Source organism: Somniosus microcephalus, chromosome 2 (assembly GCF_052327205.1).
Source record: "Somniosus microcephalus isolate GS21.2 chromosome 2, FLI_Smic_1.0, whole genome shotgun sequence".
Taxonomy (NCBI): Eukaryota; Metazoa; Chordata; class Chondrichthyes; order Squaliformes; family Somniosidae; genus Somniosus; species Somniosus microcephalus.
In genome coordinates, this window is record NC_140988.1 from 369,812,164 (window position 1) to 369,833,574 (window position 21,411).

At 49.1% G+C, this 21,411-nt stretch overlaps 1 protein-coding gene across 1 annotated transcript in view; it reads left to right on the top strand.

Annotated features, from left to right (window-relative positions):
- LOC147123754 (dedicator of cytokinesis protein 2-like) overlaps positions 1-21,411 on the top strand; it is a 1,461,504-nt gene that overhangs the window by 1,423,894 nt on the left and 16,199 nt on the right. The window contains exons 44-47 of the mRNA XM_085975685.1: positions 10,112-10,198; positions 13,770-13,946; positions 16,776-16,859; positions 21,213-21,350. Of these exons, the coding sequence (XP_085831811.1) occupies positions 10,112-10,198; positions 13,770-13,946; positions 16,776-16,859; positions 21,213-21,350 (486 nt within the window). The remainder of the gene's footprint in view (positions 1-10,111; positions 10,199-13,769; positions 13,947-16,775; positions 16,860-21,212; positions 21,351-21,411) is intronic.

Here is a 21,411-nt window from a genome sequence, read left to right on the forward strand (position 1 = left end):
ACAGTCTGCTCCTGGAAGTAATAATGAATAGGTTTGAGAAGTAGTGCAATCAACAACAACAACTTGTATTTATACGTAATAAAACGTCCCAAGGCGCTTCACAGGGGTATTATAAGACAAAAAATTGATACTGAGCCGCATAAGGAGAAACAAGGGCAGATGCCCAAAAGCTTGGTCAAAGAGGTAGGTTTTAAAGAGCGTCTTAAAGGAGGAGAGAGAGATAATGAGGCAGAGAGGTTTAGGGAGGGAATTCCAGAGCTTAGGGCCTAGGCAACAGAAGGCACAGCCACCAATGTTTGAGTGATTATAATCAGGGATCCTCAAGAGGGCAGAATTAGAGGAGCGCAGATATCTCGGGGGGGTTGTGGGGCTGAAAGAGATCACAGAGATAGGGAGGGGCGAAGCCATTGAGGGATTTGAATACAAGGATGAGAATTTTGAAATCGAGGTGTTGCTTAACTGGAAGCCAAATGTAGGTCAGCGAGCACAGGGGTGATGGGCGAACGGGACTTGGTGCAAGTTAGGACACGGGCAGCCGAGTTTAGGATCATCTCAAGTTTACATAGGGTAAGGATAAGGGGTAATCCATTTAGGACTGAGATGAGGAGGAATTGCTTCACCCAGAGAGTGGTGAACATGTGGAATTCTCTACCACAGAAGGCAGTTGAGGCCAACTTATTAAATATATTCAAGAAGGAGTTAAATCTATTTCTTAAGGCTAAAGGGATCAAGGGATATGGGAAGAAAGCAGGGACAGGGTACTGAATTTGGATGATCAGCCATGATCTCATTAAATGGCGGAACAGGTTCGAGGGGCCGAATGGCCTCCTCCTGCTCCTATCTTCTATGTTTCTATGTAGAATGTGGGAGGCCAGCCAGGTGTGCGTTGGAATAGTCAAGTCTAGAGGTAACAAAGGCATGGATGAGGGGTTCAGCAGCGGATGAGCTGAGACAAGGGCAGAGACGGGCGATGTTACAGAGGTGGAAATAGGCGATCTTTGTTATGCTGCGGGTATGTGGTCGGAAGCTCATTTCAGGGTCAAATATGACACCAAGGTTGTGAACAGTGTGGTTCAGCCTCAGACAGATGTAACGGAGAGCGATCGAGTCAGTGGCAAGGGAACGGAGTTTGTGGCGGGGACTGAAAACAATGGCTTCGGTCTTCCCAATATTTAATTGGAGAAAATTTCTGCTCATCCAGAACTGGATGTCGGACAAGCAGTCTGACAATTTAGAGACCGTGGAGGGGTTCGAGAGAAGAGGTAGTGAGGTAGAGCTGGGTGTCGTCAGCATATATGTGGAAACAGACGCTGTGTTTTCGGATGATGTCGCCAAGGGGCAACATGTAGATGAGAAATAGGAGGGGGCCAAGGATAGATCCTTGGGGGACACCAGAGGTAACGATGTGGGAGCGGGAAGAGAAGCCATTGCAGGTGATTCTCTGGCTACGATTAGATAGATAAGAATGGAACCAGGCGACTGCAGTCCCACCCAGCTGGACGACGGTAGAGAGGCAAATAAAATGTGATGCTGTAGGAATTGGTAAATTCCTGACGAAAATACTGAGAGCGAGTCAATCAGCTAACCAAAACGATGTTTAATGCAAACTGGTGGAAGTAACAAACAAAAACGCAGGAGAACAAATCAACAGGTGCTTGCTTAATGCTGGCTCCACGAGGACTGAGAAGGGGAGGCCCCTCAGTCCGACGTCATGACGTCATCAAGTTTCCCGCCGTTGGGAACGTCACGTGACCCACGTGATGACGTCATCGCGTTCAGTCTTAACCCTTTAGAGACCGCGCTATTTACATACAGCGAAAGAATACAGATTTAAAGGCAATTATATATATTCGTATAAGAGTTCCTTGGTGGCTCTGCCACATGCGCCCCCCCAGAATTGTCTTTAATAACAAAAGTCAATCGAAGAGGAGGTCGGACAAGCCTGTTCGAACGACTCCTATATTCCCGGAACCGCCAATCGCCATCGCGGCCGTGGGGCCTACTTCAGGTTCGGTCTTCCCATCGCGCTGTTGGTGCTGGTGTTTCTTCGTTGCATTAGGCTTGAACCCGCAGGGAGGGCGGCAGCATCGGGCCTTCGGGCCGAAACGGGCGTGGTAATAACACCAACCGGATGGTGGAGGCATCAGGGCGGGGCCCTCCTGGGTGGGATGCCTCGTGGCGGCGCAGTATGGTTGCATGACGACGTAAATTGTGTCGGCCTCGGCGGCCAGCGCCACACAATCCGCGGTGTCCGATCTCGCGAGGGCCGCTTGCACCTGCTCGGACAATTGGCTCAGGAACAATTCCCGAAAGAGGAAACATTGCGGTTCCGAATCAAGGAGTGTGAGCATCTGGCTCATTAACTCCGATGGCTTGGAGTCGCCTAACCCGGGCAGCGTGAGTAACCGCCATGCGCGTTCTGACTTTGTGAGGCCGAATACCTGGATAAGTCGCGCCTTAAGGGTGTCGTACTTGCTGTCCGCCGGGGGTTTTTCCAGCAGGCTGATGATCCTCGTAGCCGTGGAGCTGTCGAGTGCGGAGACCACGTAGAGGTAATGGGTCTGATCCTGCACTATGTTCCGAAGTTTGAACTGAGCCTCTGCTTGCACGAACCAGGAGGCCGCCTGTTGTTCCCAAAACTGAGGGAGCTTCAAAGCCACTGCGTTTGCTTCCATCATGTCACTGCGTCTCGCTTCCTCCGCGAAGATCGTCCGTGAAGATTCGGGGTCACCACTGTAGGAATTGGTAAATTCCTGACGAAAATACTGAGAGCGAGTCAATCAGCCAACCAAAACAATGTTTAATGCAAACCGGTGGAAGTAACAAACAAAAACGCAGGAGAACAAATCAACAGGTGCTTGCTTAATGCTGGCTCCACGAGGACTGAGAAAGGGAGGCCCCTCAGTCCGACATCATCATGTCATCGCGTTTCCCGCCGTTGGGAACATCACGTGACCCACGTAATGACATCATTGCGTTCGGTCTTAACCCTTTAGAGACCGCACTATTTACATACAGCGAAAGAATACAGATTTAAAGGCAATTATATACATTCGTATAAGAGTTCCTTGGTGGCTCTGCCACAATGCGAAGAGACTCTTCACTTGTATGTAGAAAACAGGACAAAGCATCAACTATAGAATGATACAGCGGAGAAGGAGGCCATTCGGCCCATCATGTCTGTTTTGGCTCTTTGAAAGACCTATCCAATTCGTCCCACTTGGTTTTCCCTTCTTTCCAAAGACCTGTCGACTTTTAAAAGCCAAACTTGGTGTCAATGAGCCACTAGGTCTAATTTTTCTTCGGTCGCCTGAGGAAGAGAATGTTTGAAGACCAGGACCTCAAACCCAGCACCAAGCTCATGGTCTACAGAGCAATAGTGATTTCCGCCCTACTGTATGCTTCAGAGACATGGACCATGTACAGCAGGCACCTCAGAGCATTGGAGAGGTACCACCAACGCTGCCTCTGCAAGATCCTGCAAATCCATTGGCAGGATAGGCGCACCAACGTCAGTGTTCTCGCTCAGGCCAACATCCCCAGTATCGAAGCTTTGACCACGCTCCATCAGGGTGCTATGAGCTTTGGTCCGTCACTAAAGCTTCTGGCTGAGAAAGTCCGCCCTCTTGGTGAACTGGCCCTTGTGTTTTCTAAGTTGGTTCAAAGAGACGGTAACCAGAGGACACAGACTTAACAAAAGAGCCAGAGGGGATGAGAGCTTGAGCACAGAGCTTGGGGACAGAGCTGGAAGAACACAAACGGAGTGGATTGCAAGCAGAGTGGAGGAATCGGTGGAGAGGAGAAATTCGCTGGTCGGTATAAGGTAAGTTAGGTAAGTAATCATCAGATTGGAATTTGTCTCTGTGTTGCAACATAAGAGAAACTGCATGGCCAGTGGTAGTTAGCAGTTAACAGCTATCAGCTGTAAGTGGTTGCTTGAGTAGATGGTAAAAGCTGTGAGCTAGAAGCTGATTAAGCAGTTGTAGATTGCATGAGATGAGGAGAATTTTTTTTACGCAGCGAGTTGTTATGATCTGGAACGCGCTGCCTGAAAGGGCGGTGGAAGCAGATTCAATAGTAACTTTCAAAAGAAAATTGGATAAATACTTGAAAAGGAAAAAATTGCAGGGCTATGGGGAAAGAGCTGGGAAGTGGGACTAATTGGATAGCTCTTTCAAAGAGCCGGCACAGGTCCGATGGGCGAAAGGTAAGTATTTGCGAGACTCCAGTGGAACGGATTTTCCTCTTTGGACGGATCTTTGACAGACTGGGATGTCTGCCCACCCCATCGGGGCTCCACTGACCCCAGCCAACCTTCCAGGATCAGCCTTATTTACACTGGATTCCTGCCTGCATCGGGGAGCCCACCTCGGGGGAGGGGGACGGGGCTTGCAGTGGCCGAGCGTCACTAGGCAGAGGGAGTTCAATCAATGGCCCGAGAGAGAGAGAGAGAGCGAGAGAGAGAGAGAGAGCGAGAGAGTACTATGACAATGCTGGTCACCAAGAACACACCGAGGTTCTTGATGTCCAGCGTTGCTATGGTGTCCAGGATAGGAAGTAGGTCATTACATAGGATTACATCGGATATACGGCACAGAAACAGGCCATTCGGCCCAACCAGTCCATGCCGGCGTTTATGCTCCACACGAGCCTCCTCCCGTCTTTCCTCATCTAAATCTCAGCATAACCCTCTATTCCCTTCTCCATCATATGCTTGTCCAGCCTCCCCTTAAATGCATCGATACTATTCGCTTCAACCACTCCCTGTGGTAGCGAGTTCCACATTCTCACCACTCTCTGGGTAAAGAAGTTTCTTCTGAATTCCCTGTTGGATTTCTTGGTGACTATCTTATATTGATGGCCTCTAGTTTTGCTCTTCCCCACAAGTGGAAACATTCTCTCTGTATCCACTCTTTCAAAACCTTTCATAATTTTAAAGACCTCTATTAGGTCACCCCTCAGCCTTCTCTTCTCTAGATAAAAGAGACCCAGCCTGTTCATCCTTTCCTGATAGGTATACCCTCGCATTTCTGGTATCATCCTTGTAAATCTTCTGCACCCTCTCCAGTGCCTCTATATCCTTTTTATAATATGACGACCAGAACTGTACGCAATACTCCAAGTGTGGTCTAACCAAGGTTCGATACAGGTTTAACATAACTTCCCTACTTTTCAATTCTCTCCCTCTAGAAATAAACCCTAGTGCCTGGTTTGCTTTCTTTATGTGACGCTTTCCCCTCACTGACAAGTCATTTCAACACAGCCGGGTAAGAAAGTTCTGGAAGTTGTTGCTGAGCAACAGAGAGCTAGCGGAACAGCTCCCCGCCTGATTTACAGCCTGCACCCATTGGAGTTACATCGCCGTCATCTTAAATATGTTCAACCTCCCCCCCCCCCCACCCATCCCTGCTGCAAACAAATCGAAGCCCTCAATTAGCAATAGGTTCTCACCCATATCCTGGTGCTGCGACATTAACATCAGGAGCCTGGATGGGGGGGAAGGGGCCATGTCACTTGACTGAAGAGCTGAAATCTTATTCCTGACTATGTCACCTACTCCTGGAAGCCAAGACAGTTCGAGAAGATTCGATCAAAAGGCCTCTTAACTCTTTGAGAGATTGGAAAAACATACAGGTGTCTAGCCTCACGGAACATGTTGAAACATCCCAAGGACTTTTGCCAAGAGGCAGATTGGTTCCTCAGGAAGAGTAGGGAGAAGGTTAGAGAAGGTGACTCTACCTCTCCTTTAAGACGCTCCTTAAAACCTACCTCTTCCACCAAGCTTTTGGTCACCTGTCCTAGCACCTCCTTGTGTGGCTCGACGTCAAATTTTGTTTGATAACGCTCCTGTGAAGCGCCGCGGGATGTTTTACTACGTTAAAGGTGCTATATAAATGCAAGTTGTCCTTGTTGTTGGACTACTGTGAAACCCTGCCCCACCTCTCCCCACTTTCCTCAATAGCCACCTCTAATGGGCCAGAAATTCGGGTCTCCACGGGTGAGTACGCGCGGGGTACTTATGCGTAGGCCCAACGAAAGTGCCAGTTTCGTGCATGCACTGTGCATGCGCTGGAAACCGGAACTTCCGTTCCCTTCAAGGAAGGGGTTCACAGGTTGAACGCGTGCGCCGGAGAGGCAGCGCGTGTGCCTGGAACTTCCGGTTTTTTTCCAGGTTTCTCCGGGAGGGTAAGTCTCCAGGAGCTACGCTTTTAAAAAGCAGTCGCAAGGCCTGCTTTTAAAAAGGTAAGTGGTGGATTAAGTAAAATTAAAACATTTTTTCCACAGGTTTATTATTTTTAAATACTTTAAAGAAAGGTAAGTTTATTTTTAGCCCTGTTAAAAACTGTAATTAATTTTTTCAAAAATTTTAATTATTGTTTAAAATAGTTATTTTATGTAATTTATAGTTATTTTAAAAATGTGATGTTTTTTTATTTATTTGAAGTTTTAGTGATGTTTTGGGGCCGATCTATGTTTCTTCTATGATCTCTAATATGAATAGAGATTCCCTGCCACCATTGGCTCTCCATGGCCCACGTGACCCCAGGGGACGCTTCGAACTAACTGCGCCCCTGGGATACGCAAGCACTGCGCGTCGGCGCGCTAGGTAAGTGCAGGTCGAGGGCCTGCACCTGCGGGAAGCCTCCGACCCGAATTTCTGGCCCATTAAATCCATGGAATGCACCGTGCCAACTAGCTCTCATCGTATCCGACATGCGCTCAACTGGATTTGTCAGAAGCAGCATCTGCCCGATTGTGAACAATTCACCAACGCTTTCAGTCCATTGTAACAGGACATGTGCTCCACCCTGAGGCACAGTCTTGTTACTGCAGCTTAAAGCTTCACACTTTTTTTTCCCAGCAGTGATTGGCCTCAGCTAGGAGAGGAAGTCAACGGGGTGGAAATTGCGGTCGGAGGCTTGCCGCGCGGGCGAACGCCTACGATCCGCGAGAAAAGTGCGCACCTAAGAAGAGGAGCCAGGACAATAGTCGGGGGGAGGAGGGGTAAATTGGCTAAGGTTCCACTGACCCCTGCTGGAGCATGAGGGTCAGGTGAGGACATCTTTGGGCTCGACTGTGATGGGCCCCCACAGTCACTGCTTGCTGTCAAGGCTCATTCATGAATAGTGCCTGCTTGAGTGAAGAACCAGGAGGGATACCAAGTGTCCCCGAGCAAACATCAGCAACTTCCAGACATGGGAGGAGAACGTGAATGGGAAAAATAGCCTTTTTAATCCTGCAAGTAACCAGAACAACATCTACCCAAGTAACTCTATGTTTGTCTGGTGGCTCAGTGGCTGGCACTGCTCGCTTCAGAGTCCAAAGGTTATGGGTTCACTGTCCCACTCCAGGGACTTCAGCACATAACCCAGGCTGACACTCCCAGTGCAGTGCCGAGGGAGTGCCGCACTGTCGGAGGTGCCGTCTTTCAAATAAGATGTTAAACTAAGGTCCCATAGCTCAGTTGGGCATAAAAGATCCCAGGGCACTATTTTGAAAAAAGAGCAAGGGGTGTTCTCCCTGGTGTCCTGGACCCATATCTACCCCTCAACCAACATCATTAAACAAATTGTCTCATTGCTGTTTGTGGGAGCTTGCTGTGTGCAAACTGGCTGCTACATTACAACAGTGACTACACTTCAAAAAGTACTTCATTGGCTGTAAAGCGCTTTGGGACGTCCTGAGGTCGTGAAAGGCGCTGTGGAAATGCAAGTCTTTCTTTCTTTGGACATGATTTCCGCTTCAGAAATTTGAGATGCTAACCTTCACAATCTGGGCAGATTTAAAAATTGGTCCTGAGCCAATGATATTTTACTGTAAGTTGCCCACAACGCCATCTGTGCCTGCATGAAGCAAACCTACCTTGCCAGCCTGACGAGAGGTGGTGCTCAGCCTGCCTGTAGTGGCACCATCTATCCGCTAGGTGGAGCGCTGCGCTGAGAATGTTTCGACTTTAACCCGAAAATCTACAAAACTAGGCCGGCAACGGGATACACCGGGCCCCAGCCTTGCGCCGAAAGAATGCGATGCCCTTGCACGGTCGGGGTCACCACCCTCTCCAAACAAGGCCAACGTCATAAGGGGATGGGGAAGAGGGGACTCCCTAAGTCGCGGGTTCCTACAGCTCGGGGATGCAAGGTGATCCGGCGCACCCATGTTCCTCCTGCCTCCACAGGATTCCTTACCTTATGTTGGCCGGCCACAGGGCAAGGGGGAGTTGGCTGAAGAATCCTGGGATTCTAAAAAAAAAAGAGACCCGACGAACTTAGCAGTGGGACCAATGCCTGCGCAGAGCGGGAAGCGGGCCATTCCGGTGCTAAATTGGTGTGCTCTGCGCCCGTTTAACGCCCGAAAAATGGGCACAATGCATGTCAATTGCTATCCCCCCGAGTCTCTCCGGTCTCTCCTCCTAACTAAGACGTGAGTCACCTGGGATCAATCTCCTTGCTCGTCACTGCACTGCCTTCAGCACTTGAATGTCCCTCTTAGTCTGATTCTGAGGGGGATTGACAGGGTAGATGCGGAGAGGTTGTTTCCCCTGCCCGGAGAGTCTAGAACTAGGGGGCATAGTTTCAGGATAAGGGGTCGGCCATTTAAGACCGAGGTGAGGAGGAATTTCTTCACTCAGAGGGTGGTGAATCTTTGGGATTCTCTGCCCCAGAGGGCTGTGGATGCTGAATGATTGAGTATATTCAAGGCTGAGATCGATAGGTTTTTGGACTCGAGGGGAATCAAGGGATATGGAGGTCAGGCGGGAAAGTGGAGTTGAGGTCGAAGATCAGCCAGGATCTTATTGAATGGCGGAGCAGGCTCGAGGGGCCGTATGGCCTACTCCTGTTCCTATTTCTTATGTTCGTATTTAGTGGTGCACATTTGTTATATTTTTTAACAGAACTCTATTTTCTTCTGCTTGCTCTTGTTTCTTACAATGTGGAGGTACGAGGTGACTAAGGTACACCTTAGACCTCCAACCATTGCCAACTTCCCCCCCCCCCCACTCCCACCTTCCTCGTCTCCACTCCTATCCAGCTGTCGGATTAGGCCAGGCTGAGAATTCTAGAGCTGCCCCAGGCTGCTCTCACCCTCCTGCGAGTGACTGGGTTTCGAGACGTGTTGAGAGACAGCTAGCAACAAAGTGTGCGGCTTTGTGACTGGGTGTCGGATACCAAAGTGGAACTAGGCAAGTCCCACAGTGCAGGACTTGAGCACAGAAGGCTGAGGGCTGGACTGATTGAGGCGTTTCAAATGTGAAAGGGTTTCAATAGGAGATACGGAGAAACTATTTCCTCTGGTGGGGGAAATCAAGAACGAGGGGACATAAAATTTGAGCTAATCCATTTAGGAGGGAAATCAGGAAGCACCTTTTCACATGAAGGCAGTAGACATCTGGAATTTTCTCCTAAAAGGCTGCGGATGCTGGGGAACATTTGGAGCTTTCAAGACGGAGATCAATAGATTTTTGTTGGGTAAGGGTATCGAGGGATATGGAGCAAAGGCAGGGCTGAGGTACAGATCAGCCATGATCTCATTTCTTCTTACATTTGTCCACCCCAGTCCAACACCGGCATCTCCACATCATGGCTACTATCGACACCACAAACTGCCGGCTCAAAGTAGAGAGGATCTCCGAGAAGATCGCGCATATCGACACAGACATCATTCTCTGACTATATATGCTGTGCCTATATGCATCTCTTCACCTGATGAAGGAGCAGCGCTCCGAAAGCTTGTGATTTCAAATAAAGCTGTTGGACTATAACCTGGTGTTGTATGACTTACATTTGTCCACCCCAGTCCAACACCGGCATCTCCACATCATGATCTCATTGAATGGTGGAACAGGCACAAGGGGATGAATGGCCTCCTCCTGTTCCTAATATTCCTAGGACACAACCCTGGTTGAAAAGAGTAGGATAGAAGAAGAGGTAGATTTAGCTGAGATAGGGAGAGAGAGATAAAGAGAGTGAGGCAGGAGGTTAAAAAAAAAACTGTGGGACTTGGCAGTATCTGTGTGAGAGCTAGTGGCTCTTGCATGTTTGAAGTGCCGTACCGATTAGGAAAGATTGAGGATCGATTTATTCATGTGATGACGCTCTTCTCTTTTACACAGTCAATGTGGATTGAAAGGACCACGTTCACTACCGCATACAAGATGCCCGGCATTCTCCGCTGGTTCGAAGCTGTGCAAACGTCGCTGGTGAGTAATCAGAAACAGGAAAAACATTTATATAGCACCTTTAATGTAGTAAAATGTCCCAAAGCGCTTCACAGGAGTGCTATCAAGCAGACTTTGACACTGAGACACATAAGGAGATATTAGGGCTTGGTCAAAGTGGTAGGTTTTAAGGAGCACCTTAAAGGAGGAGAGAGCGGTATAGAGGCGGAGAGGCTTAGGGAGGGAATTCCAGGTCTTAAGGCCTCGGCAGCTGAAGGCACGGCCGCCAATGGCGGGGCGATTATGATCGGGGATTTTCAAGAGGCCAGAATTGGAGGAGCGCAGAGATCTCGGAGTACTTTTGGGCTGGAGGAGGGACCAGAGATAGGGAGGGGCGAGGCCGCGGAGGGATTTGAAAACTGGGGTGAGAATTTTTAAATGGAGCCATTCGGGGACTGGGAGCCAATGTAGGTCAGTGAGCACAGTGGTGATGGGTGAACGGGACTTGGAGTGAAAGAAAGTATCACACCTTTAACATTCTCGGGACATACCAAAGTGCTTCACAGCCAATTCATTCTTTTTTGAAGCGTACACACTGCTGTCATGTAGGCATACAAGCCAGCCAATTTGCGCACATCAAAATCCAACAAAGGTATTGTCACCCCTTCACCTACAGCCTGAGTCCAGGCGCCCTCAGGATTCCATTTCCTCGGATGGCAGGAATGACGTACGAGGAGAGATTGGGTCGATTGGGCTTATACTCGCTGGAGTTTAGAAGAATGAGAGGGGATCTCATTGAAACTTATAAAATTCTAACAGGACTAGACAGACTAGATGCAGGAAGGATGTTCCCGATGGCGGGGGAGTCCAGAACCAGGGGTCACAGTCTAAGGATAAGGGGTAAGCCATTTAGGACTGAGATGAGGAGGAATTTCTTCACCCAGAGAGTGGTGAACCTGTGGAATTCTCTACCACAGAAGGCAGTAGAGGCCAATTCATTAAATATATTCAAGAAGGAGTTAGGTATATTTCTTAAGGCTAAAGGGATCAAGGGATATGGGGAGAAGGCAGGAACAGGGTAATGAATTTGGATGATCAGCCATGATCGCATTGAATGGCGGAGCAGGCTCGAGGGGCCAAATGGCCTACTCCTGCTCCTATCTTCTATGTTTCTATTTCAACAACTGTTGAACCAGAATATATACCGGGGCTTAAAGGGTTAATTACAAGGCCAGGTTGCATGGACTAGGCTTGTATTGAAGATTGAGGGGTGATCTGATCAAGGTGTTTTAAATGATAAAAGCATTTGGTAAGGTAGATAGAATCTATTTCCTCTGGTGGGGTGGGGGGGGGAGTCCAGAACAAGGGAGCATCGCCTTAAAATTTGAGCCCGGCCGTTCAGGAGTGAAATCAGGAAGCACTTTTTATCGGAAGTCGGGAACTCTCTCCCCCCCAAAAAAGTCTGTGGATGCTAGGGGACAATTGCGGGCATGATGTCCAAGTTAATCCTGCTCATTATACAACCACTTCACGCTGAAGGAGGTCCCAACCGCGAGACGAGTGCTGTAACGTACTGAAGGGAACTCAGTATGATCCACGGGTGAATCTTTCCAAGCAGGTTTTCCCTGGTCTCCCCAAAGAGAATTGAGCAAAGCAAGACTCCGGCCTATCGTTCGGACGCCACAACCTGCCTCACCTGACGCCGACTGGTCCCATTCCTCGGGAGATACTTCCCTCGGCCCTATAGAACCAGCGGCCGGGAAGTTCCTCAGCTCCACGGGTCATAACTTTGCCAGACTCGGAGTAATCGAAATTTCCGCCACACTTTCAGCAAAGTTACGGCCACGGGGAACGGAAGCAGCTCCGCAGAAGGTTCCGGCAATTGTGGGGGTTTTTTTGGGAGTGCCCAGTTACCTCTGTCCACACTGAACCTCATCATCTTCGGTCCCATTTCTTCATCCTCTTGGACTATTTTTGCCACAGTTTTCTCCCCTCCGCCCCATGACTCCTCCTGTCCCGGAACGCCACCCACTGTACAATTCCACGTGACCTCTGGTACCTCGGCCAAGTGGTCATTCTTCAAAGGTGATGCTAGGCAGTGAGTGTCAGTAGATTATCCAACTGCGACATCATCATCAATGTCAAACCTGGTCCACTCCTCCTCTTATGTCCACACAGGTGGGTCACTGAAGAGCGATCGGGAGCAGGAACTGTGGCTGATTATATTTCTCCTTCCTAAGATAGGGACAGCGAGGCCAAATTTAGTGCCTCAACCACCATCCAGTCATAAAATCTGGACCTCTCCTTTTTTTAATTCATTCACGGGACAGGCAAGGCCAGCATTGATTGTCCAACCCTAATTGCCCTTGAAGAGGTGGTGCTGAGCTGCCTTCTTGGCTTGCTAGGGGTGGGGTCTGGAGTCACATATAGGCCAGACCGGGTAAAGACAGCAGATTTCCTTCCACTAAAGGGCTTTAGTGAACCAGATGGGTTTTGACAACAATCAGTAGTTTCATGGTCACCGTTACTGACACGAGTTTTTTATGCCAGATTTATTTAATTAACTGAGTTTAACTTCCTCAGCTGCCGTGGTGGGCATTTGAACTCATGTCTCCGGATCATTCAGTCCAGGGTCTCTGGATTACTCGTCTAGTCACGATAACCCACTATGCTAGCGTACCAGTAGCCATTATGATTCGGTTCCACACTGGTCATTACCAAAGAAGCCATCAGGAGCCCCTTCCCCATGGGGTAGGTTTCCCTCAGAGGTATGCTGAGCCTGAGAAGATGCAGCTGCCCATATTTCTCCTCCATTGGGCTACTTGCATGGTCCACCGCCCCGACCCCATACCCCATAACTTGGCCATTTGCCTTCAAACTTTGAGGAGGAAAGTTCCCCAATTCGTTTTCACCCCGTGCTCGCTGATCTACATTGGCTCCCGGTCCGGCCACGCCTCAGATTTAAAATTCTCACCGCCGTGGTCTAATGGCCTACTCCTGTAATCACTATATTCCTTCCTACGCAGCTAAATCCCAGCCTGCAGTTGCGCTCCCGGTCGCTGGGATGGGCGAGGTGCTACTGCAAGAGCAGCACCAGCAACACCCCCAGGCTGCTCCAAAGTGTTCTGCTGGGGAAGTAAGGGGCGTAAGGAAAATTTAAAAGTTGCCCGTTTGAGTCTTTGGACCTGCACCTTTAGCGCGAGTGAGGAGGAGCTGGGCCCAGGTCTGTGCACCGGATATCCTTAAGGTGACCCCTTCAACCCCACCACTGCCCCCCCCCCCCACCGTCCCACCCCACCTCACCGCAACATCACAACACTGGGCCTGTGCCTACTGAAGGCCAGGCCTAGCAACACGCCTAGGTGGATCCCCAGGAAATCTAGGATGCAAAAATGCGGCAGAAACCTGACATGATGGGACTCCTTTTCCCTCAGGACGGCGGCCGAGGAACGCCGATTTTCCACCCTGCTCGCCACTCGGCTGAGGCCTTGTTGCCCTTTCCGTTCCATTCACTTTGTCCTCCATGCTGACAATTTACCAGGGGGGGGCGGGCGGGGGGGGGGTGGCCCTTGCTTTCCGCATGATGTTAATTTGTGGCCTTTGTGTTCTACAGACTTGTATAAGCCCCTTGGAGAACGCCATCGAGACAATGCAGACCAGCAACGATAAGATACTGGCCATGATCAACCAGCACCACGGCGACCCCAACCTTTCCATCAACCCTCTCTCCATGCTCCTGAATGGAATCGTCGACCCTGCGGTAATGGGTGGATTTGCCAAATATGAAACGGTGAGCTCGTCGCGGTCGCAGTAAGAATACAGAAAAGAGAGAAAAGAAAGAACTTGCATTTCCACAGCGCCTTTCGCCGCCTCAGCACACCCCAAAGCGCTTTACAGCCAATGAAGTACTTCTTGAAGCATAGTCGCTGTTGATAGACTAATAACTGGGGTGGCAGGAATGACGTATGAGGAGAGATTGGGTCGATTGGGCTTATACTCGCTGGAGTTTAGAAGAATGAGAGGGGATCTCATTGAAACTTATAAAATTCTAACAGGACTAGACAGACTAGATGCAGGAAGGATGTTCCCGATGGCCGGGGAGTCCAGAACCAGGGGTCACAGTCTAAGGATAAGGGGTAGGCCATTTAGGACTGAGATGAGGAGGAATTTTTTCACCCAGAGAGTGGTGAACCTGTGGAATTCTCGACCACAGAAGGCAGTGGAGGCCAGTTCATTAAATACATTCAAAAAGGAGTTAGATATATTTCTTAAGGCTAAAGGGATCAAGGGATATGGGGAGAAGGCAGGGACAGGGTACTGAATTTGGATGATCAGCCATGATCTCATTGAATGGCGGAGCACGCTCGAGGGGCCGAATGGCCTACTCCTGCTCCTATCTTCTATGTTTCTGTGTTGTAATGTGGGAAACGCGGCAGCCAATTTGCGCACAGCAAGCTCTCACAAACAGCAATGAGATAGTGACCGGATAATCTGCTGTTTTTGTTTAGTGATGCTGGACGAGGGATAAATATTGGCCAAAAGCAAGGACGTTGTGCCAAATCTTTATAAATCACTGGTCTGGCATCAGCGGGATTTTAGGTGCAGGAATTCCGATCTCTACGGGGGGGTACGCGCTGTGTACTCACCTATAGGGACATCGGAAATGCCGTTTTCAGGCATGCACTGGACATGCGCTAGAAACCAGCATTTCCGATCTGTCAAGAAAGCTCTTGACAGATCCTCCGGCTGCCCTGGAGAAGGGCCTCTGCGGGCGGAGAGTTCCGCTTTTTGGAGACCCTCTGCCCGCAGAAAACACTTACAATTCTTGCGCCTGGTAAAAGCAGGTGTAAGGCCAGGATAAGAGTTGATAAGAAGTTTTTAAAAAAAATTTCCACTGATTTATGATTTTAAAATACTTTAAAGAAAGGTAAGTTTATTTTTAGCCCCGTTAAAAACTTTAATTACTTTTCAAAAAATAAAATTTTTGTTTAAAATACTTCATTTATTGTAATTTAAAGTCATTTTAAAAATGTGATTTTTTTTTAAATGTATTTAAAGTTTTACTATGTTCTGGGGTGATCTCCATTCATATATTTGACAGGTCTTCCTGTGAAATCTATGAATGGCGATTCCCTTCTCTGATTGGCTCCCCACGGCCCACATGATCCCAGGGACGCTGCGCACCGCCTGTGCCTCTGGGATACGTGGGCCCTGCGCACCGGCAGTTTGGTGAGGCCCAGCAACGGAACTCTGCGCCTCCCGGGAGCCCTCAGGTAAGGGCGCAGATTTTTCCAGACCGCAGCCCTCCGCCCGCGGGAGTCCTGCGATCGGAATATCTGGGCCATTGTGTCCAGCTCTGGGCCCCGCTCTTTAGGAAGGATGTCAAGGCCTTGGAGAGGGTGCAGAGGAGATTTACAGGAAACTCTTTTTTATCCGGCGCCGACGGGACCGGCGTGGTGCCGGTTTATCAAAAAGTCCAGATTACAGAGAGGTATAGTAAGAGGTAAGAGAGCCCCATACACGGCCACAGATCCAGGCGTCCCTGTTGGGTGCAGGAACCCCGGCCACAGATCCAGGCGTCCCTGTTGCATAGCAACAGGTGCAGGAACCCTGGTTACACGGCCACAGATCCAGGAACTGCCACTAATATGAAGTAAAACTTACCTGAACTTACTCCTGAATTTTGCCGATTGACACAGATTTCCAGTTATTTAGGTGCCGGCAAATCGAGAGTTTCCTGTATTAGGATGGTACCAGGGATGAGAGACTTCAATTACGTGGAGAGGCTAGAGAAGCTGGGGTTGTTCTCCTTAGAGCAGAGAAGGTTAAGTGGAGATTTAATAGAGGTGTTCAAAATGATGAAGGGATTTTGATAGAGTAAATAAGGAGAAACTGTTTCCACTGGCAGGAGGGTCGGTAACCAGAGGACACAGATTTAAAATAATTAGAAAAAGAAACAGAGGGAAGATGAGGAGAACTTTTTGTTTACGCAGCGAGTTGTTGTGATCTGGAACGTGCTGCCTGAAAGGGCGGGGGAAGCAGATTCAATAGTAACTTTCAAAAGGGAAATTGGATAACTACTTGAAGGGGAAAAATTTGCAGGGCTGTGGGGAAAGAGCAGGAAGGAGTAGAGCTAATGGGATCGCTCTTTCAAAGAGCCGGCACAGGCACGATGGGTCGAGTGGCCTCCTGCAGGTTTTTAGCTGTCTCGACAGCGACAGTTGTCATTCTACCTCTGGGTGGTTTGCATTGAGGGAGGAGAAAAATAAAATGGAAAAAATGATGGGAGGTAGGCGTAAGGTAAAACCTTCTGGTATTTCAAATTAAAGTGATGGATTCACTCTATATACAGAGGGAAAAACACTAGGCTGAGGTCAGTCTGAGAGCTGCCTCGCCTATTTTTATTTCTGGAGATGTAATGGAACATCCCAACAACATTGTGATGGGACCGTTCATTCTAGGAACGTGGGGAGGGTGGAATCAAAGCTCACTGCACGACAAGCCTAAGGAGTTTGAGGGCTACGCCATTGGAAGTAAAATGGTGGTGAAGTGTTGCTGCCCGGGGACGAGAATAAAGTTTGCCATTGATATTCTTAAACCGGATCCTTCCACTCCTCAGGCGTTCTTCACCGAAGAATATATGAGCGGACACCCCGAAGACATGGACAATGTAGCAAAACTGAAGGATCTCATCGCATGGCAGGTAAGCAGAGTGGCAGTCCACTCCTTATAGCAAGGAGGGTCTTCAGAAGTAAATGAAGGAAAGTTGGTCCTAATATTACTGTTTAAAAATAAGGGGTCGCCCATTTTAGACAGAGATGAGGAGGAATTTTTTCTCACAGGGGTTCCTGAGTCTTTTTTTTTATTCATTGATGGGATGTGGGCGTCGCTGGCTAGGCCTGCATTTAGTGCCCATCCCTAATTGCCCTTGAGAAGATGGTGGTGAGCTGCCTTCTTGAACCGCTGCAGTCCATATGGTGTAGGTACACCCACAATGCTGTTAGGAAGGGAGTTCTAGGATTTTGGCCCAGCGACAGTGAAGGAACGGCGATACAGGTCCAAGTCAGGATGGTGTGTGGCTTGGAGGGGAACTTGTAGGTGGTGATGTTCCCATGCGTCTGCTGCCCTTGTCCTTCTAAGTGGTAGAGGTCGCGGGTTTGGGAGGTGCTGTTGAAGGAGCTTTGGCGAGTTGCTGCAGTGCATCTTGTAGATGGTACACACTGCAGCCACAGTGCGCCGGTGGTGGAGGGAGTGAATGTTGAAGGCGGTGGATGGAGTGCCAATCAAGCGGGCTGCTTTATCCTGAATGGTGTCGAGCTTCTTGAGTGTTGTTGGAGCTGCACTCATCCAGGCAAGTGGAGAGTATTCCATCACACTCCTGACTTGTGCCTTGTAGATGGTGGAAAGGCTTTGGGGAGTCAGGAGGTGAGACACTCGCCACAGAATTCCCAGCTTCTGGCCTGCTCTTGTAGCCACAGTATTTATATGGCTGGTCCAGTTCAGTTTCTGATCAATGGTAACCCCCAGGATGTTGATAGTGGGGGATTCAGCGATGGTAATGCCATTGAATGTCAAGGGGAGATGGTTAGAGTCTCGCTTGTTGGAGATGGTCATTGCCTGGCACTTATGTGGTGCGAATGTTACTTGCCACTTGTCAGCCCTCTCTTCCTCAGAGGGCAGTGGAAGCAGAGTCTTTGAATATTTTTAAGGCAGAGGTAGATAGATTCTTGGTAAGCAATGGGGTGAAAGGTTATCGGGGGTAGGCGGGAATGTGGAGTAATCAGATCAGCCCTGATCTTAGTGAATGGCGGAGCAGGCTCGAGGGGCCGAGTGGCCTACTCCTGCTCCTAATTCGTATGTACGTACGTATGTATGCATGTATATAAACGTTGTCACACGTTAGCTAAGTTAATAAGCTCACTGCCTAATATGGATTTAAGCTCACATTCCAACTTGGCTCAGAGGCAGCGCTCTTATTCGGAGTCAGAAAGTAACGTCGCCCGTCTCCGCCCCAGCTCATCTGCTGCTGAAACCCTCATCCATGCCTTTGTTACCTCCAGACTCGACTATTCCAATGGTCTCCTGGCTGGCCTCCTACCTTGTACCCTCCGTAAACTTGAGCTCACCCAAAACTCGGCTGCCCGTGTCCTAACATGCACAAAGTCCCGTTCACCCATCACCCCTGTGCTCGCTGGCCTACATTGGCTCCCGGTCCAGCAATACCTCGAACAACTTACATTTATATAGCGCCTTTAACGTAGTAAAACGTCCCAAAGCGCTTCACAGGAGAGTCATCAGACAAAATTTGACACCGAGCCAATATTAGGGCAGGTGACCAAAAGCTTGGTCAAAGAGGTAGGTTTTCAGGAATGACTTAAAGGAGGAGAGAGGTGTAGAGAGGCGGACAAATTTAGGGAGAGAATTCCAGGGCTTAGGGCCCAGGCAGCTGAAGGCACGGCTGCCAATGGTGGAGCGATTAAAATCGGGGATGCACAAGAGGCCAGAATTGGAGGAGCACAGAGACCTCGGAGGGTTGTAGGGCTGGTGGAGGTTACAGAGATAGGGAGGGGCGAGGGCATGGAGGGATTTTAACACGAGGATTGAGAATTTTAAAATTGAGGCTTGCGCCACTGAGAGAAATTTACTTGAATTGTCAAAATCTCGAAAGTGGCCCTCAGGTCACATTCTATTTCTTCTCTTTTCTGGAAAAATAGACCATATCCCTCAGAACTTGAATTGCAGACACTGCGGGGGGCGGGGGGGGAAATTTGGTTGCATTGCGTCTCCCGTTAGCACCCGAAGATGGCGCTAATGGGGCGCAAAGCAACTAGCGCCCGGGCGCGGCGATGTTTGCGCTGCTCGCGAAATTGACCAGACATTTTGCGGCGGCGCTAAACACTACCACCACGATCTCCTGCGCCTGCAGATCGTGACATCAGTCGAGTAGCGCCCTGGACCGGATATTGAGTGGTACCCCCTGCCTTACCGCCTGCCGCTAGCAACGACAGGTTGAGTGGAACGTTTTGTAGTCGGGAAGGGACTGGGGGAGCGCTATTTAAAGGTGGCCACTTCCTGACTTTTTTCGTCGGCAACATTTTTGCACCACGCATTCTGAGAGAGAGAGACTTCACGAGAGATTCAACGCTGTGTTGAGGAGTTTTGGGTACTGAGCTGCACTTTGCAGGTTCATTTTGATTTGCCCTTCCTTGCATCGATTTAGAAGAGACTATGGGGGCTGCACTCTGAGCTCTTTCCCTGGGTCTCTCCATTGTTCTTTCCAGCAGATTTGATGTACAGGTCTCTCCAGGCCGAGATTCAAGGCTGCAATGAGCAGGGTGTGGATGGAGAGCAAGATCGACCCTCCCCTTTAAGAACTGGCCGGTGCCATTGTGTCTGTGTTCCATTACTGACTGACATCACATGAGCTTCGCCAGTGCTCTGAGGTAGCGCCTCACTCCTCGGCGTTAGCGCCTTAAGGCAGGTGTGAAGCACCTGATTTAGCGCTCCAATCACTTCCAGGGGCGATAGAAGCCAAGTTTGCAGTCGGAGGCGATAATTAGCGTTAGGCGCTAAACTTTGCGCCCGGCCGATAATTGCGCCCCAAACGGGGCGATACCGAATTTCTCCCTTGGAGTCACCTGGCACCCTCTGAAGTGCAGTGTTAGTCTTTCTATGATTAGGTGCCAAGATATGTACAGAATACTGTGGATAGGATCTGACCAACACCCCATACAGCAGCAATGCGACCTCTTTCAATTTGCTTATTTCTTAGTAAAAGAATCTCGGTGAAGATATATTAAACTGAACTTTTAATCTTCATAGCCTTTATAACTAGAGGGCTAGACTATAAAGGGGAGGACGTTTTGCTGCAGCTATACAAAGCTCAGGTTAGACCACAGCTGGAGTACGGTGTACAGTTCTGGGCACCACACCTTAGAAGGAGTACAGCACAGATTCACCAGGTCTCCAAGAGTTAGATTATGAGAATAGATGACATAAACTAGGCTTGTATTCCCTGGAATATAGAGGGTGAAGGGATCATTTGATTGAGGTTTTTAGGATTTTGCAAGGAAAGGATTGGATAGGTAGATGGAAACCTTTTCCGCTGGTGGAAGAGTCTGGGACAAGAGGACATTACCTTAAAACCAGAGCCAGGCCATTCAGGAGAGAAGTTAGGAAACACTTCTTCACACAAAGGGTGGTAAGAAGTGTGGAACTCTCTCCCACAAAGAGCAGTAGATGCCAGGGCTCAATTAACAATTAATGATAGATTTTTGATAGCCAAGGGTATTGAGGGATATGGACCCCAGGCAGGTGGATGGAGTTAGGATACCGATCAGCCATAATCTAATGAAATGGCAAAACAGCCCTGAGGGGCTGAACGGCCTCCTCCTGCTCCTATTACAAAGTATTTACAGCACAGAAACAGGCCATTCGGCCCAGCTGGTCCATGCTGGTGTTTATGCTCCACACGAGCCTCCTCCCACCGCTCTTCATCTCACCCCATCAACACAGTCTTCGATTCCTTTCTCCCTCACGTGTTTATCCAGCTTCACTTTGAATGCATCTGTGCTGTTCGCCTCCACCACTCCCTGTGGTAGTGAGTTCCACATTCTCACCACCCTCTGAGTAAAGAAGTTTCTCCTGAATTCACGATTGGATTTATTAGTGACGATCTTATATTTATGACCCCTAGCTCTGGTCTCGCCCGCAAGTGGAAACAGCCTCTCTACGTCTACCCTATCAAACCCTTTCATAATCTTAAAGACTTCTATCAGGTCGCACCTCAGTCTTCTCTGAGCCCCAGCCTGACCAATCTTTCCTGATGGTTGTATCCTCTCAGTTCGGGTATCATTCTAGTAAATCTTATTTGCACCTTCTCCAGTGCCTCTGTATCCTTTTTAATAATATGGAGTCCAGAACTGTTGACAGTACTCCAAGGTTCTATACAAGTTTAACATAACTTCTCTACTTTTCAATGTTTCTAACCCTGTAAAATAAGCAGGAAGTTGATTGCCTATCAAGGTTTGTCATTCTTTTGTGTTCTCCTTTGAAGATCCCATTGCTGACGGAGGGGATTAGGGTCCATGGGAAGAAAGTCACCGATGCTCTCAAACCTTTCCACGATCGGATGGAGGAGTGTTTTGCTCAAATGAAAATGAAGGTGGAGAATCAGTATGGCGTGCGAGACCTGGTGAGTGAATCTTTCAGGCTAACTGGGAGCCTCAGCTCATCTGCTGCTGAAACCCTTATCC